General features: G+C 41.9%; 1 protein-coding gene across 1 annotated transcript in view; it reads right to left on the reverse strand.

Annotated features, from left to right (window-relative positions):
* Window positions 1-10,746, reverse strand: part of grin2da (glutamate receptor, ionotropic, N-methyl D-aspartate 2D, a) — a 116,932-nt gene extending 106,186 nt beyond the window's left edge. The window contains 1 exon segment of the mRNA XM_076112746.1: window positions 10,682-10,746. Within this exon segment, the coding sequence (XP_075968861.1) occupies window positions 10,682-10,746 (65 nt within the window).
* Window positions 10,747-20,127: the final 9,381 nt, after the last annotated feature.

Below are 20,127 nucleotides of genomic sequence, written 5' to 3' on the forward strand. Positions count from 1 at the left end.
CGAGTTTGAATGTTTTGTCATGTGATTGTTCACATGTTGCCCTGATCGTTTTGCATTATTAGTTAATGAGTGCAGAATAGTCCCAGTTGCATCTTTAACAGAAAATAAAATGACACTTTCACATACCATTAGTGTTATATGTTCAATGCTTTCCATGTGTTGAGCGTTGTAGCCTAAATTCCTTTGTGTGTGTACTCTCCTCAATAAGCTCTTCTCAGTTAGTGATCGATGAGTTTCCTGGAACACTCTTCATCAGCCTCCATAAAAAGTGTGAACTTTTTCTTTTTACTATTATTGTTTTCAGCGTTTGTCTGTTGTGTTATATGGGAGTAATATAGAGATGATAACACAGTTAGAGCCAGACAGCATTACGGTCTATTAAAGCAGTTGAGAGGGAGGTTGGGATCCCTGCAGCAACAGAAAAACCTGACTCCTGTGCAATTCTGGCAGGGAAAAGGAATTGCAAGGGATCGTGGAAATAAATGACAGCTTCAGAAAGAGCCATGTGACATTAACAAATGGACGGAATAACAGAAGCAGGAGTGCTCATTGCTAATGTGTAATATATAGAAGGTGAAAATCGAAGACATTCACCTGCAGCACAGGTTGGGTTATACAGTAATAATGGCGGTGCAGTCTTTTATCTCAATCCTCCCTGTGGCGATCCCGTGGTGTTCTAAAGAAGCTGCAGTGATTAGAAGCACCGAAACAAGGAACTCAGTTTATTGCAAGTTGTTTTAGGCACCGTGGTGGCCACACACTGAACCACAGGACATGGTGTTCCTGGGAACATCACGTTCCATGTGTATCACAGGGGAGGGGGGGGGGGGGGGGGGGGCAGAGGCTTGCAGTTAGAATTTCATCATCATTTATTGAAAAGCAGTGTTTTTGATACTGTTGTTTTGTTATTATATTGTATTGGGTTCTTGATCCGTCCCCGTGTGTGTCTGAATGTCCTCATCAGCCATCTCCCCCATGGCTGACGTTGGCAGGTCGGTTTGTGCTGCTCAGTTCTCGTTTGCTCTGTGCTTCAGTTATTTTCTATTATGATGACCTCTTTTATAATAATTGTACTTTTGTTAATAAAAGAAAAACGTTTTCACTCCACATGATCTTCTTTTATTCTGATTCTGTTTCACGTTTCCAGATTTAGAAATACACCAAAACAAGCCGGTACAAAGGAACATTTCCTTTGAGAATAATTGAACCAGTGCACAGAAAAAAGGAGGAAATATCATTTTCCATCGTGCAGGCTTGACCTGTTTGAAGGATGTAAAAGCCTCTAATGCAGAAAGAGAATGTGGTCAAGAAAGGTGTGCAGTGCACTTCCTTCTCGGTGGCCATTAAGAAATACTCCATTCAAGCATTACATTGGCTTCGCTTTCTCCCTGTAGAGGAGGAAGTGAATTAGAATATCATGAACTCATTAATGGCTCCGTGGAGACAAAGAACATGTGTTTGACATGTTGCAGCACCATTTTTCCTTCCTGATACAGTTTCCAAAACCTGAAGTTGCGTATCAGCCGATCCAGAGTACTCATCAAATACTAGTGAATTAAAAACAAAACAAAATATATATATAAAATAGTTATTATAATTATTGTTTTTAATAATAATAATATTTATAGTATAGTTGTATTCATACATAATAATAAAAAGCATGCTCAATACAATACTGTTATTGGAGTAAATATGTTTGCTCTGTAAGCAGAGATCCATGTATAACAAACATGTGTATATATCATATATATATAGCATATATCATATAAGTACATAACCACTCAAAACTGGTCCAAGTTTCCACAGAAGCTAAGTAGTTGCAGGCCTCTAGCTCACACTTCATGCAATGCATTGGTGCAACTGAAGCATTTGATTGCACATCGGGGTAGAGAGGACAAAAAGAAAACATGAACTGCAGCAATTGCCAGAAGTTCTTTGCTGGTCAGTTTACTGCTGCTGAGGAAAATGGATGAATGGATTTCTTCAGCACACGCCTTGAGGTTGCTGAATTCATTCTTAGATTGAGGCAGACTGTTTAAAGAGTTTGGTTTTGGGTTGTCAGGAGGTTGGGTATTGCATCAAGTGCAGCACAATATGCACTTTATGGATTCTTCTCTCATTCAGCACAACATACCTGAGTATCACTGAAGAAACAGACTGGTGGTCAAAAACATCACTCTGCATTACTGGCTGAAGGCATGCAAGCCCTGGTGCTCTTTGGTGAAACATTAACACCCCAACGGGTTGAACATATATCTGTTACCCTACAGGCTCAATTAAGAAAGCAATGTAACAACAAGGTCCATTAATAAAACACACAATGTGTGGCGCTGTTTCATGGTTTGGACCAGGCTCCCCCAGCTCCAATTACGTGAACTCGAACGTATTATTTGTATGTGTGTTTTAGCAACAGTGTGGAGACGGCGTTCCAGTTTCAACCCGATTCCGCTCCTGTGTACAAGTGAGCTCCATAGATCAATTATTTCCCCTGTTTGGTGAAGATGAACTTCACTGGCCCCAACCAACACACCCCATCCAACACCTTAAGGATGACAGTGGGCCAGGCTTTACTGCCCAACATCAGTGGCCAATCTCACTGATGCTGTCGTAGCTGAGATGGAGAAAGTCCCTTCTGCCAGGGATCAACATCTTGTGCAAAACCTACCAAGACGAGTGGAAGCTCTTCAAGATTTATTGGTTTTTCATTTCACAACACAGCGTTTCACAGTGAAAGGTAAGCTGTAGCCCCCCAGTCCTGTCAAAAATATGCATTCCCATCCAGCGAAACTGCACTGTCAATTAGGTTTTGAGGGAAACTAATTTTGTCATAGATTACGTTTGATTTTGAATTATCATAAACTGGTTTTAAATGAGTCTGTGGAAGTCGGCGTAGGGTAGAGGTCAGGGTGGTGGACGGGTCAAAAAACACAGGGCTGTCATCCAGGAGTCCAGTTTGAACATCTTTTTTTGAATATATATGCATAAATATATTGCAAATATTACAGACATGACTTGAATATGTGTATTCCTGCGACTGCACAATTGAAAATGTCTAAAGCTTGAATGGAGAGGTACACTTGGCGGCCCTGATGACTGTAAGTTACTACATGACAGCTATAGAGGGTTTAATGTGCTGAATCACTGCCTTGATTTTATTATAGCGCCCAACAGCGCCCCAAATCTCCACATTTTCTTCCTCAAATGCCAATTTTAGGTTACTATGATGAATATAAACAACACAAGTATTTCATATTTAATATTAAACCCCAGAAAGCCGAATGTAGAAAACATGAATGAAAGTAAAATTATTTTAAAGAAAAATGAAGTTTCCACCGATGATTTTGTATCTCCAGCGTCTGAGTCACTGTGGATGAAAAAGCAATAAAGGAGGAATGGTGCACAGCTAAAGCTTGCTTGTGAATCATACATGTTATGCCTTAATAACAGCCATTAGTCATGCTGTTGGCCTTGGCTGTACGGTTAGTACATCAGCCTCAGATACAGAGAGAGAGTAAAGCAGGCTGAGGCTTTAAGGCTGCCAAACAGAACCAGGCAGCTGATAAGGTGCTGGCACAGCCTCAGCCTTCAGTGGTTGGATGTTCATTCGGAAGAAATGGTAAATGCTGCAACTAAGATCGTCCAGATAACATTTATTAAAAGTGTGTCAGCCTGGTTTTGAAATGCCTTTTAGTTCGCTTACCGGTCATGGATGCAGCAAACTCAACTATAGTTATGTTTGTATGTTTTTATACAATGTAAACTTGTCCTCATCATTAATAAACTGATTTGTTCCATATGGGTCTGCGAGTCAAAGGAAATCTTTTTTCTCTAAATAAAATCTATTTTTGGCATGATAAAGATTGTTATCTTTTTCTCCAATCTTAATTAATGTTCCAAGTCATACTTTCGTCAACATTGTGCTGCTGCAGTGACCCACTTTCCCACCAGCATCATTAAAATCTCATCTTGTTTTATGTCGTCTTATCTTTTCAGAGGACAAGATTATCTTCTCTGTATCGATTAAAGTCAACACGTGTGCCGCAGAGCGTTTGTGTCCGTCCGTGTGGTGACAAGAGCAGAACTATTGAACAGAGTTTCCTCCTCCCAGCAGCCTGTTTGTGCAGCAGAGATGCTGATTTCCACCGGCCCGAATCTGTCTTTACAGTGAGGTGGCGGTAATCGCCCACTGACCTCAACGTGGATGTTTTCCTTTCTTCTATCTCGCAAAGAGAGGATGTACAGAAATATGAGGCCTTGGATGAGCTGCTGCAAACAGAACTACTGGATGAAAGTACACAACAGGAAACAACTAAATGTGGAATTCACCCATCAGACGGGTGTTAGAGTCCCGTGTGATACCAAAAGTCTTCGCTGACTTCCTTTAACTTGCATTTGTTACCTAAATACCGTTACAAACATACTTATTTTAAGCCAAACCATAATGTTTTACTAACCCTAACCACGTAGCCTAGTTGTGCTGCCGTAAAATATTTTTGTTTGATTTTAAATTACATTAAAACTGCAACTGTTATCCGGGAGAATATCCGTTTCCCTCAAAAGTTATTTAAGTGCAGTTTAATTGCATGGAAACATAATTGTGTTGGAGACAAGGCTAGCCAGGAACATACTCGTGATATTCAATCACAAAATGTATTCAAAGGAAGTATTTATAACTCTCATAACTGTCTGCAAACTATGTTTCCAGCAGAGCAGAGTTCGGTGGATGTTGTAACACCCCTAATAGTCAATGATAGCTTATTTTGTTTAGAACAGTCTGACACTGTCAACATGGTTTGCTAATGTTCAACGCCGCAAATTAGCCTGCCAAAGCTCACTAAAGCTGAACTCGATGGGAAATGTTTTTACATATTTACCACGGCAAGCAGATTGATCTCTGCAATTTCTATGCAAATGTATTAATTTGGCTCTGCAATGTGCTGTTTCCAAAGCTGGTGTGACCTCATTTCTAAAATGCTATAACTTCAAACAGCAGTCACTTTGTGTGTGGGTGGGTGGGCGGGGGGGGGTGATGGAGTTCAAAATTGGAGTATTGGTTGGATTTTGGACTGTTGGACTGGATGCTTAATAGGCCTTCATCAAAACCAGCATGTAGAATCTGAGATCAGCAGCTGTGGTGGCAGTGAATCTACATTCAAATTAAGTTGTCGTGTGTCGAAAAAACACCCTCCGGACGGATGAGAAGAGGAAACACTGACACACGGCTGCTTGTGGGGTAGATGTTGGAGCATATTGTGAATTTAGCACGTTGCAGTGCTGCTGAGATGGATTTTTTCTTCTTCTTTTTTTCTGTGCTTGTGTGAAGGCTGCTAATGCATGATTGATCATCAATCAGTATTCTGCTGTCTGAGACGCAGGGGGAAGCACTCGACCTGGAGCGTTTGAAACATCTGCGAGTGGGAAAGTAAATAGACTGCTAACACACGTACATTTAAATGCTTTCAAAACACCAACACGGCCTGGAACATGGAACACATGGTCCATACTTTTCTGCTGTTTCCTGTAATGTGTTGTGGTGTGTGCGAGCTCATGTGCGTACTGTGATTTGTGGGGGTAAAAATAAGTAATGGCCACCATCAACAGTCCCCTCGGCAGAAAGGACGAGGTTTATGGATGTAAAGGGAAGAGAAAGAGAGGGAGAAATAGGAAGGAAAAGAGGAACCGGATGGAAGGAAACCAGAGAGCACAATGTGATGAAGACACGTAGAAATGCAGTGGCAGGGATATTTCTCTAGACGGGCGGTAGATGATGCGGGGGGGAGGAGGGAGCAGTAGGGAGTCGACACTACGATCAATCAACATCAATTTAGGTCAGCTTTCCCACAAAGGCGAGTACAGTACACATCCTCGAGAGCTTAGAGCCTCCTGCTCCGAGGGCAGAGCGAGCGTGGCCGCTCCCCTGCGTATTAATTACCTCTACTTATGGTACCCAGGAGTTTCATATTACTGTAGGTTTTTCTTTTTTAATATATATTATTTCATGTAACTTGCTGCTCCCCTGCTGGCACTACAGCCCGGCTCCCTCCTCCCACTGAGTGCTGCAACCATGTGGATGAGCTTCACTGCGCTCCGCCTCCTTTAGTCAGAACGGCTTCTAAAGTTCGAGAGAAAGTGAAGCTCTCTTATTCATTGTGACATTACACCTTTTTATTTGGTTTACATTTCTTGGTTGGTCTCTGGTAACCTGTGGTAGTGGGGGACTTCACAGATGGTATATGATGCTGCTATTTTCTTCATCACATGCATAAATAAAAAGGGCTGTAAATGCACAACTGTAGCAATTTGTTTTCCAGTTATGTTTCGAGGGCTGCCTGGATTATTTCCCGTGTAGAGTTTCTCTTTCTAGTGGAACTGAACTGCCAGCTTGGTCTCCAGAAAATGATGTTCCCATACAACTAAATTACATTGTCAATTCCCAAATTACGTTTTTGACATAACATTTCTTTCACTGGCACGTCTCACACCACAGATAAACTCACACATATGAATCTATGGAACGGTCAGCATCAGCTCCGTGCAGGCCCGTGTCTCAGCTGCGTGACTTCGTCCTGAAGCGTTTTTTGACAATAACCGTGTAAATGCGAGGTTGATGATGGAAAAAGGCACAGCATCAATAAATCTCTCCGGTTTGAGATCCCACAGACTTTGCCTTTGCTTCCTGCCAGCAGCTGGGAAGCAATGCACTGCTGGGGTTTTCATGGGTAAACTTCAACCAGCACTGTACATGTATTGCCACTACACAACTGCATTGAAGGCAGACATTGGCTCTCTCAATGATTACTAGGCCTAACTAAAGGTGCACATCTGGACAGGAACAAATCTTCATCCACAGCTGACACAAGATCCCAAACTGAACTGATCACTTGAGGCCCCTGGCGGCCGGTAAAGAGGAGTTAGGAGTCTCTATTCACTCAAAACAGTCAATAAAAGTAGTTTATTAAAAACTGTGAATCACCGCAACAACAAGAGGTCCTCAAAAAACGAAGGCAGATGGGTCCAGCAGTGTGTGAGATCTGCTGTGGACAGACAAACAGACCCACTCTCTCTCTCTCACACACAAACACACACACAAATCCAAACACGATCCCCTGGCAGAGATAACAAATGTTTGTTCCTTATGTCGATGGTAAAATTTAACGGCATGGCTTTTCCTGCTGTTACAAATCAATTTTGCCGTTCATGAACTACATTTCTGTGTGAGAGACTCAACAAAACGTGGCGTAGCATGTGGTGGTATCTCACTGGATCGGGGGGCTTTACTTTAAACACTCCTGCTAGAGGAGCCTCTACAGGTAAAGGGATTTAGATACAACTGCCAGTCAGTGTGAAAAAGAAGCGCTGCAGCCTTCAGTGTTTAGTGACTTCAGTTTTCATAGAACAGGCAACGTTAGACCAGATTTGGACCAACATTAAATAATGTATAATAAGATACAAGATCGGTTAACTGAGCCATTCAGTACCGTGTGTTGACAAAAGTCATGATACAGTATAAAGAGACAATTCATTACAATGAATCAAGTTCGCTTTGACCAGATTGTCGATGCATTTTGATTCAAGATAGAAATGAAATGAAAACCAATGTGTAGATAAAATCATTCATTCAACTCTGTGCGCTGGTGTAGCTACACTTCTCATTCAGGTTTTTGAATGCCGTCTCAAGTCTAGCAAATACGAAGCTGCAGCTGATCCATTTAAGATACGAGGCTTACTTTACCATCTCTGGTGTTTAGATGTGGGGAAGTAAGTTAAAGGATGGCGGTTTCTCTGGCAACAGTGCAATTTGTAGAAGGCAGAGAGTGAGCTGTGGTATTTTCTTCCTTTATGGAACCCCGAGTGTGAGGGCTGAATTGTGTTTTTTCGTGATAAATCAAGGAACCCGCAGCTCCACAACGTGCTTCCTTCCTCTCCTCATCTCTCTCCGTCTCTACTTCTTTCTTTCCATCCCGTCTTTACCTTTTCTTCCTAATGACCTCCTCTCTTCTTTCTCCTCGACTTCACTCTCCTGCCTCCTCTCATCTTCCCCTGTGCTCTCTCATCTTCTCTTGCCATGCCTCCCCTCCTCCATCTTCATACCCTCTCCTCCTCTTCCTCTCCTGTTGGCCATCAGAATTCATTACCGGCTGAGCTGATTCATGGCTCAGTCCCACATCATTCGGAGAGCATGGAGGCATGGCTATAAATCTGCGGCTACACGCTCACACACACACACATACATACAAACACGAACACACACACACAGCAAAAAATACACTGCAGGCATACATATCGGTATATCAAAGGCATTGGTAACTGAACATAGGGCATAAAGCAGAGCGTGACTGTGGACACACACACACACACACAACATGCAATTACACCCACACATCACACGGACACATGTAGAAATCCATCAGCAGTCCAGCCAGCAAACCATTATTACAGGCAGCGACCTGCTGTGCGTCCTTTGTAGCTATGCTTCGCCTCCTGGCTTCATAACAAGCGGACACACCACTGATGATTTTTCCGTATCTTTTAAGAAATCAGTTGCTTCATTCCTTCACCGTCAGGGTCTCATTCATCAGCTGCTGATGAGTAACGTCCAATCTGTTTATGCAAGTACAAGGCAGCGTCTATAACCGTTCTAATACTAATAGACCCTTTGACCAGCGCGCGACATCACAAATGTTGGCAACGGACGTCCCGACGAGTTAGCAAGCTTTAAGCATTGAGTTAAAACTGTTACCAGCATCAAAATGTTGCATGTTCAGGTGTCAGGATTGGTATTTCGACAGCGAACTCAAGTTTCGACAGGATCGCAAATTTTTCAGAGCAACAGGTGTTTGAGTTTACAGAGTGACCGTGTTAACCGGTGACTTTCAGCCAAATGCGTCCGAGGTTGAATCAGAATCAGAATCAGAATCAGCTTTATTGGCCATGTATGCGTACACACATAGACTCCGGTTTCCACAATACTCTCAACGTACATACATGGAATATACAAATAAACAAGACCAATATAAAAACAAGGATATTTAAGACAACAAAGTAGAACAGAGAAACTAAGCATAAACATTTAACTACCATGTTCAATATTAATATATATTGAATAATGTATATTAGCATAAAGAACAATGACAATGGACAATTGATTTGGGATATTAGTGCTTTTTAGAGAACACCTACAGGTTCTGTTGGTGTTTTCAACAGCTGCCGTCAAGCAACCTCGGATGCACTCGGCTAAGAAGCACCAGTTAACACGGTCCCTCATTAAACCCAAACAAATCTGAACTGCATATTTCAACTGCAATAATACATATACAACCACAATCATATGTATTTGTATGGATTGATAATCAGCTCTAATGGTAGTGTTTACTCTGGACCAGGAACACAGATTTAATGAACATGAAGTGAACAGGAGGGCTTTCTGGTTACTTTACCAAGTGAGAACTCTCACCGCGTATAATGTTAAATTGGCACGAGCAGGAGGACGGGCGCAGGTGTAAATGATGGGATTAATCAAGGCTGCATGAATTAACATGTCCCAGTTCTACAGCAGGCCTTTCCTGCTCACCGTCACAACTTACTGGAACGCTTCAATGGAACTGAACCATCGTTCATTTCATTAGTTCCACCTGTGCTTTTCCTGCAAGTCAAAATGTCTGCCATGGGAACAGACCATTGAGATGACATTATGAGCCTACAGTCTCTTTGACCAGCAGCCATTTATCCCTTAAAGGCCCGACATCTACCACTGGATAATGGACAGTGTTACTCAAAGCCATGTGTGCCGAGTATCAGGCTTGGAAGCGAATACATTTTTTAGTTCCTAACAGATAAGTTACAAGGATGTTGTGCATTTAGGTACTGTGTGCTTCTGTTTTGGGATGGTGTGTGTGTGTGTGTGTGTGTGTGTGTGTGTGTGTGTGTGTGTTTGTGTTTTTTGAACAATAATCTCGGGGTGTGAATGAAATACGTGCCAGGAAGTGAGCCAACCGGGGCCTTGACTGGGCGTCCATGAACGTAAGGAGATGTAAACAGTGCGAGTCAGTGTATCATCCTCAAGTCAGCGAGCTTGCCAAATGTCAGCCACACACAAACACATTGAGAAACACACACACACACACACACACACACACACACACACACACACACACACACACACACACACACACACACACACACACACACGTCTTAAACACTACCTACACACACACTCCATATTTCCTTCCTCTCGCTGTCACTACCCTCCGTTACACACTCCCTCCTCCATTCACTCTCTTTAATTACCCCCCCTCCTCCTCCTCCTCCTCCTCCCCACTTCTCCCCTCAGGCTTGCACAAAATGCAGGCCAAGGCACCGAAACACACATTTCCCTTACTAAATACACACACACACACACACACACTACATTGCAAAATCGTCACACTGCAAAAAGGGCAATTCCAAGATTCAAATCTGTCAAGCACTCCTTCCATTACATCGTTCAGCTTGTTTCAAGCTAATAGGTCCTGATGTCTCTCAGGCCGTGGTTACACTTGTCTTGTCGATGCTACTTTAGTGATCGGATGTGCCAGATGGGAACTCAGCTGTATTTATACTGTATATATATTTCATGGTCAAAAGAGCGGCTGTAAAACAGTGGACTTCCTGTGCATTCTGCACAATAAAAGCCCCCCTTTACCTTTGGTGCTTGCTGCTTACTCCTCGGATGACGTATTTTTGTAGGCCAACCCCAGAAGTTATCATCGCGATGGCTCCCTCGACAAAAAACAGATTTTTCCGATTTTGGATTATTGGAGGAATGAAAGCTCTGTGGCAAACACAGTGATTCATGGTTTATGATACTTAAATGATTTGTTCAGCAAGATAATAGCCACAAATGATGCTGATGGCTCCTCCCCCCCATTGCTACGCACCTACATCCGGAGCCATTGCTCTGAACACACCCATCTTCAAACTACGCCTTCATTTTTTTAATCTCAACGACACACCTGTACATTTTTGTGACTGGGTCTTGCACGGTTGCGATGCTATTCTGGTAACAATGTGGCTAATCGTTCTGTTGAATTGGTACACGTACACAGCGTCCACTGCAAAAAGCTGGATACATTTATTATCCAATTAACTGTAATTGGACGGTGAACAGATCACTGCACTCATATTAAGAAAAATTACAATTATTTCGACAAAATTCTTGAGACAAGTTGAGCGAGCCTTATTTTAGGAGGGACTAAATGTTTTAGTGGTGCAGGGGCAAAACACACGGCCTCCACTACAGAGGTTTAATTGCCTGCTGCAGCAGACTCTGCACTGCTGACTCCCATCCGCAATGCATAAGATGAGGGTGAGGGACTCAAGATGAACATCTCTGTGTCACAGCTGCATTGATAATGTTCATCAGGTAACATCACACAAAGTGAGATGAATTAAAACACAAATGATCCACTTTTAAGGATTTCTGAGGTTTCTTTTATTGAGTGAAGTTCAGGCAGAGCTAGGATGGATCTACGTAAAATCAGTGTACCGATACCAATGAATACTGATTAACTTTCACCTGCCTCGATCGGTGCAATAAGAGCCAGAGTCTGTCTGTGTAGCCAGGTTTACATCCAAATGAAGTGCAAATTTAAAATACATTTCCAGAAAATCAGCTGCAGAGAATGTGAATAAATGTGCATTTCCATTCTCCTGTTATGTGAACAATGGGAGTTGGTTCATCGAGATAAACAAGTGATCAGTCGGGTGTCACCATTTAGAATAGAAGAATAGGGTGCAACAGGAATATGACTTAAAATAACAAAACCCATGTGACAAACGCGATGTAAATATGACATTTCTGTTTGTTTCATGTATTAATGTGATGTATCATCGCTCCACACAGATCTGATGTTTTTATCTCGTTCTTTTGAGGAAGCTTGAGTGACGTTATAGTTTGATGCTTCATGTACTTCATGATTTATTCTCTAAGAATGTTTTTATTGTCACATTTTGGTTTTACCAGTACACCGACTTTTCAACCCTGTCTCCAACAAAATGACCTTCCCATTAAACTAAACTGCTGTTTCAATTGCGGTTCGAGGGAAACGTATTTCTCTGGAGACTGAACTGTCGTAGTTTTAAACGAACACGGGGTTAAATACACAGAGCAAAACAAAAAATGCTACAAAGCTGCTTTATTAGGTTTTACGCAACAAAACTACTCTCTTAGGTTTGGTCAAAGAGGTCATGGTTTCACTTAAAATTACTGTGAAATTTAAACCAAACAAAAATGCAACAAAAGTACTTTGTTCCCACCGGACACCAACAGTCTCCGGGGTGGAAGCCCTCTGTGTTCTGACCCACACACCACCGTCCTCGGACTCATTTCAAATTTATGTATCTTTGTAAAAAGAAAACGTAATCCACGACAAAATATGTTTGCTTGATAGATATTTCACAGTTTACTTTTATGGGAATGTTTTAGGTGACATGGCTGCAGCTTAACCACCTAAACTGCTTTCCAGTGTTTTCATTTTACTGTAAATGTGCATGCACATGTGAAAATCATGTTCTCAAAGTTCTAAAAATAGCTCTAATCAGGCAAAACAAGAAAACACCTGTTGCTTTGTGAAAAGGTTGACTTTCTGTAGCCTGTCTCCCTTTTCATTAGGCCCTGTCCCCCGACATCAGCAGTGGTTTTGTGTCTGCTTTATCCTTAATTTCAGTTTATGTGATACATTCAATTGTGTAAATGACTCAAGCTTGGAGTGTTTGTTTGACGGGTTCTTGTTCTGCCTGGATGTTTTGGTGGATCAGCTGCTCAGCGGCTCAATCAAGGAGAGTGTGAACAGGTTTGTCTCATCCTGTCCTGTTAGCAGAGGGGGGGTGGACTCTGTTAAGATGTAGGAGGACAGGTAAGATAGTTCTGCAGTAAATGGCATCCTAACAAAGATGTTGTGCTCATTAGTATGTAAAGAGTTCCCATAGATAGATTGTGGCGTCAGCAGTAACTTAGAAACCTTGTATTTATGGTAATTTCATTATTCTGTGTGATTTGAATATCTGCTCTGTTTCCCCCCCCCCCTGTTCTTACCTGGGCAGGTGGTAGATTCCAGTTAGCTGAGGCTGACAAGTTAAAATACCTTCATTGGAGTCGGGGAGGAGAAGAGTTGCAGCTTGCTGTGAATCTGCAGCTTTCTTTTGTTTGCTGTTCTTCAGTTTAATTTGGTGTCATTGAAATTCCCAGGTTTCATTTTAGATAAACTTTTTGTTGATGAATGCACTACTCTTGCTTATCAACCTGGTTCTTTAACATCACTTTATAATGTTTCCCGGTGCCAAAACCACCTCATCTACCCTTTTATGTTTCTATTTTACAGCACAGGATGTGTGGAGGACCTTTAGGGTCCAATCAGGTTTCAGTCTATGTTGTGAGTTTTTATGTTGCAGTATTTTGACAAAAGGACAAAATGTTGCAGATTCCTGCACTAGAATCAAGAAAATATTCCTGGAAAAAATGTAAAAAAAAAATCAATTAATTAGAATTTTGCACAATAAGGGATTTTCTGAAGTTGAGTTCCTGTTGCAGGTGCATATACAGTACATCCACTATTTAACACAAACAGTACAATGAAGGGTGTGTACACTCAAACGCTCAACCGTTTGCAAACTCACATGCCTGCACACTCTCTCTCACACACACACACACACACAAACACACACACACACACACACACACACACACACACCATCAATGACTGACCCTCTTCCCAGATTGGCTCCTTTTTTCCCGAACATCAGTTGCTAATGCCATTGCTTTGAACCAGAAGGCTTTCTGACGTAATGCTCCCCCTTTCTCCCTCCCCCTCTCCCATATTTCTCTTTCTCCTCTCTGACTCTCCCTTCTTCTTTCCCCCTCTAATTTCATTTCCACATCCCTTTGCCCTTGTTTCTTACTCGGCGTCTCAAGAGTGAGGAAGCTGACAGGGGGAGGGGTTATCACGATGATGAAAACTCTCATTGTGGGAATGAAGACCGCTTCAACAGATGAGGAAAAATATTCTGTAGCTTTGGTGGAAATATAAATATTAAAAAAAAGGTTAATATATCCCGAGCCTGAGAGAGAGGGTGATTAGGAGAGAGGAAACGAGAGTGATGGCCAGCATGTTCACATGACATCTTTATTCACGCCTTTTTGTAGAAAGGAGTGAGCAAGAGCCAGCAAGAAGGAGAGACATCGGAGTAGTGAACTGGAGAAAGTGCAGCCTATAATGAGCAGAGCAGCAGGGGGAGAAGGGTGAGAGATGGGAAATGGAGGGTAGGAAGGGAAGAAGGGTAGAAAAGAGAGATATTAAGGTGACGGGGGGGTAGTCCTGATATCTCTCACTCAGGCTGCAGCAGGCCTGTAACGAGCCGAGGACTGACTCCTGCCTTGTGACTCGCTGCTGCATTATTCAGGCCGATATTAAAGGGCTCACACAGCCGTCGGCCATGATGGGAGATGGCACAGGAGAGAGTGAGTGTGTGCGTTTGACTGTGTGCCATTCCCTGGCTGGGGAGGAAAAAGCAAAGACAATATTGACTATTTTGCTAAAAAGAAGCAATTTAAAAACAATTTTTACCCACCTACTCCACAATGGTGAAGCATCACTTGTTGTCAGCATGTTGCCTCGTGATTATTCTGCAGAAACAGCGACTCTCGTTGAACATTAGGCCGCGAACAAGTGCAGAGACAGATTTGGAGACACTCGCTTATAGAAGAGTCTACGCTGCTTTCTTTTCTTTTTCCTTATACACCGTTTGCTTCCCAATCTTTGTTGTACAGTAGAGCACTTCTCCCTTCACGTTTCAGCTCATAAGCTACACAATGGATGATGGAAAAAAAATGCTTATACAGCATCTTGTGCTGCCAAGATACCTATCCGTTCTGCCAGCAGTGTGCGGTCAAGCGCCATTACAAAAGCTAGTTAATTAGGCACAACCACAATGATTAATGGATTACCAATGCAGGCTCCAACAACTGCTGAACCTGACCTTTTATTATGTTCAGCTATTTTCCATTTCTGTATAAATACATTCCACTAGCAGTTCCCATCATCCCTGCTATTTCCTCCATCACGCTGCAGCCACACAGGACCGGCAGACATCTCACGCAGTAAATATTTCACTCTTTGGTCATTTTTACTGCGCAGTATTCTGTTGACCTTGTCTGCTGGGGAGACGCTGTAAATAATGGAAAAACACGGAGCATCTTTGTAATCTTTGTTTACACCGGGGCCAAAGAGAATACTTGTTTTCTGCCATGAAACTGAAGGCAACCATAGCAACAATACTGCTGCAAATCAGCTGGAGAAACTGACCTTAAATATTTAAACAAATGGCAACCTCTGCGTGCTTTAAACTTGCATTATTACTAATGGCCATCAGGGGGCGACTCCTCTGCTTGTAAAACGAAGTCTGATTGTGTATTATTATATATATATATATATCACAGTCCACATAATGTACGGATGCACCCTGCTAACCGAGCTCACCAGCTAGTGCTAGCTGATATCTTAGTGTTTGCTATGCTAACGGTACCTGGCCCCACTTGGCCACGCTGTTCCCCAGCTCGACCAAATCATCCAAATACGGCCACTTCTGGCTCCAAAAAAGGAAAAATGCCGACTCAAGTCTTCCAAACGGTAGTCCAAAAACAAATGTCTAACATTGTGGTGACAACGTTAACTTCTTATATACAGTCTACGGTTTAAACATTTGATAACGGTCACAATAATGGACTCTCTTGAGGAGAGAATAGCTGTCGATCATATGGTTTTTAATCAAATATAAATCTGCACAGCCCTCGTTATTTGATCATTTGTGGAAAAGCAAAATACAAAGTCACAACACAAAAGCAATACTGTCAACCAATCAGGGTGGTGGAAGTAATGATGATGTTGTTATAAAACAACCTGTGCAGGTTTGTGTGTGGCTTCAGAAAATTATCCCCAAAAGGGTTCACAGGCTGTGAGTACTCATAACATTTGGTCATAACAACATAAAAATATCTCTCATCCAAGTTTAGTTACTGTGCTTTATGTGGTATATCATAAATCTTTCCCCTGCCCTCGGCTGATGTCCATCTCCAGCGTGTCAGTGGCTGTTTGAAATTTTCTGGGTTATCCTGGGGAAACAGGAAATAGGTCAGCTAATCAATACGGCAGCATCCCTTAGGCCAATGAAAGCGTGACAGATGTACCTGCCAAAATGCTGAAAATCCCAACATAAAGGGTTTTAATAGGACACTGGGCGAACACGAGCCCCCCAGATGGCTTCAGTGAGTCCTGACAGATGACATCAAGTCGCTCTCTGGCGTTTGCCTTCAAAGCTGAGCGAGGAGGCTTTACTTCTCCACAGGGAACCTGAGATATCACACACAACGCTGAATTAAACATGACATGTCCGTATAAAAATACCCTTTTATTGATTGCGCACTCGCAGGCAGTTAAAGACGAAATTGGCTGTTTGAAATGTGTTCTGTTGATGAAGTCTTTTTGAAATTACAGTTATGGAGTTGTATCTATTCTTTGACTCCTCCAGAGAGGTCTGTTTGTTCGTTTCATATTTCCAATTGGAAAAAGTACCTTTCTCTTTGCATTAAACACGGTGTTTTGTGTCTCAGCTGCTCCCGGGAAAAAGTCTCCCACAAGAAACGTCAAATTCCATAAAACAGAACTCTAATATTCTAATATTGTGATCTTTGACGAAGCATGACTGTAATATCTGACATCGATCTTATCGTCTGTTAATGTAAACTCAACATTTAACAGAGTTGCTCACTGCTCACTGCTAACTTCTCCCACCAAAACAGATTGTCAGCTCAGCTGGAGGATTTTACTTCTTGTTTAAAAGTGCTGAAAGACAGAAGAAGCCATAAAAACAAATCCTAATGCGATAACTCTGTTGCAGAGAGGTGGTGCGGACACTGCAATGTTTTTGACTTTGTTAAATGTACTCACTCTAGCAATTGATTATTGTCCCAGAATGCATTGCAATGCCACTTCTTTGCCTTTTTTAGACAACAGATAAAAGGGAAATTCTGTCCTCTAGACATGAATAAATGTGAAACTCCTTGATGTGTCTCGTGCCCTATTCCCCTCAATTTAGGAAAATAACCCCTCTTAGACTTTAAAAAAAATATTTTAACTGTCAGTGTCGTGGTGTTTTTTTATTTGTCCTGACCACCAAAAACTGTTTAAATTTAAGCATTACACACCGTCTGGCGGTCATCAAGAAGTCATAAAGAAGTAGTTATATATATATATATATATATATATATATATATATATATAACTCTCCCTTGGTGTTGTAATTTGAAAGAGATTGGAAGGGAGTGCTCTCTGGTTATGAGAGCATTTTTTCAAAAATAAAATAATAATTTAACTGCAATAAACACGTTTCCAAACATTTACTACCAAGTTTAATTCAAAAACATTTAGAGCTATTTGTAACTTCCACGCACCTGATAGAAACATGTTTGCCTTCGCAAGTGGAAATGAAGAAGCGTAATACAACATTTCAGATCCACACTTCAGTCAAAAAGACTCAAATGTAGGAAACAACAAACTCAAGCAGAACAGGACGAGGCCGGCTGTGGGAACCAAAGAAAACACTTTATCACTCCACTGCTCCTGGAATGCATTCAATGCGTCCTTTTCAAAGCAATGTCAGTGATGGAAATCAACTGTGAATCTTTGACCTTCCTCTCCAATTTACCATCCTACCACACATGCTGATTCACTCCACCGCTCCACCTTCTCTGCCGCTCTGCAGTGCTCCATAAAACCCTCCAAAACACAGCCGACAGTTACTCGTCTCCTGCTGGCTGTCAACTGCTATCCATCGCGCCTTTACTGTGAGGTTTCCCCCTGACTAGCTGGCGTGATGAGACATCGCGAGTGTGTGCGTTCGTTTGTGAGAAAGTGCATCCTTGCTTCCAGGCTGGTGTTTGTGAAAGTGTGAGTGCGTGACTGAGTGAGTCTCTGCATTAGGCCGTGGGTTGTGTATCTCCGTGAGAGTTGAGGTCTTTGCCTGCAGTGAATCCTGTGCGCATGATGCCAGCCAGGGAGCTGACTGCCGACCCCCGAAGTGCGGCTACACACAGGTCAGGAGATGTACCGCAAACACACACAGAATATTATTGCATTTATGAAGTTGATAACTTACATTAATCACCAAGTCAATGGTTCTGATTCTAATACAACAATTCTTACATAAGTTTTTGGAAAATCCACGTTTAAACATGCAAATGAAATATGCTAAATTGCATACATTTCAAGTACAAAGATCTGAACATTGGATAACGCCAGGTTCAAAATTCATGTTTCATTTTGTTGACATAACAGAGTCAAAGTTTTTTACAGAGGGAATTTTGTATATCTATTTTCATCTCTCCATGAATCTAAAAACACTCAACATGCATTAAAAAAAAGAATAAAACTTTGCAAAAATCAGATTACGAATGACGTGAACAAACCCGTCTGTGTGAACCTTCAGCACACAGAGAGGAATGAAAGAGTGAAGTTTGGTGAATGTAAGAGCTGCTGAAGTGGAGATTTATCATCAGAGTCTGAGAACAAACTCATTTAGAGGAAACGTCCTTTAAAGAGACGTTTAGTTACATTACAGACATTTAGAGACTCTACAGGTGAACACATGAACTCATAGATATCACCATGAAACTTCACCACTTCATTACATTTACACCTTTTTTTTGAATTACAAGTTTTCCAAAATGTTCTGTTCAAATATGCAAATGAGTCATTATCTAATAGTAACTTTTGGTGATTTTAGGAGAAATCTACAGATGCAAATAGACAAAGTATATGTCTATATTATCAGTTATCAAATAAAAGTGTAAGATATAATCTTTCCATGAAGGGAAACCGTGGCGGTTAGGTTTAGGCATCAAAACTACGATCACGGTTTGGCTTCAAATAAATGAGCTTGTAACGTAAGTTAAGCTACTAATGTCATGTGACTCAGTGAAGAAACATCTTCAGTAAAAAACTCTCAACTTTTGGTTCAAACCATCCACCACACCTCCCTCCCGCCCTTTGCAGGAGGGATGATGTATTTATTTGAGATTTTGTAATATTTGCAGAAAATAAGCTCTCGTGGCAAGTTAAGGATACGAACACGTTGTGTTTAGCAAGATGATCTTCACAAATGAACACGGCTTTAATGTTCTTTTTAAGCGGGAATGCAATCAGCAGAAGTAAAAAGCTACGACGATTAACAAACTACACCACGGTCACATGAGAGTTTACACAACGAGGCTGCAATGGTGGACTAGTTGGAGTTTTGTAGTCTCATTTAGTCACTTGTAAGCAATCGCCTTTTTTAAAACAGAATTCATGAAAAAAGCGCTAAAATCTATAACCATTCAAAAATCCATCGACTTTGAGATGAAGCCAGATGTGCAAAAACGCTGACTCATTGCCATGTTTGGGGACTCATTCCTGCAGCACTCTTTACTACATCAGACATGGACGGGTTTACATCGGAGTTAGTTTAAAATCCGGGTGCGTCTCATGCAGACGTGTCTTGTGTGTCGATATCCAGACGCCGAAGGGCCACTGACCAAGACGGAGATTTGATGCCCTGTGAAGCCCTCAACACTCTGCCGAGGAGGAATCCACCTTTTGTCCCCCCCCACCACCACCACCTAGCTTGAGTGTCCCTGTTCAAGTTCAGGTGACTCTCTTCCCACAGGATGTCTGTGAATCTCTCTTTGTCTGCCCCTCTGCTCGGATCAATCCGTCCCGGGAGCAGCTTCTGCTTGAGGCCACGTGCTCTCAGGGTCAAAAAGGCATGTAAACCTCTCCAGCGTGATACGGTGGCTCTATCCTCTTAAAGATGGGTTGAGGGAAAAGTCTGGCCCTAGATTATGTGTTCAAAGAAGCCCGAGGCGGATGTTCAGAGTGCCGTCTGGACGCCTTTATGTTGAGGTGTTGCAGACTCTACATCCTCTACAACTACAGCATCTCTTTTACCAACAATTTCCACAACACTTAGTTGTCAATGATCTTCTGTTAGGCATGTTTTCTGCAGGTTTGATCCAATTGTGCAATTTGTGACCATCAACATAACAGTATAATATATAAG

The sequence above is a fragment of the Anarhichas minor genome, unplaced genomic scaffold (assembly GCF_050575085.1).
Source record: "Anarhichas minor isolate MPS153535 unplaced genomic scaffold, ASM5057508v1 ptg000051l, whole genome shotgun sequence".
Taxonomy (NCBI): Eukaryota; Metazoa; Chordata; class Actinopteri; order Perciformes; family Anarhichadidae; genus Anarhichas; species Anarhichas minor.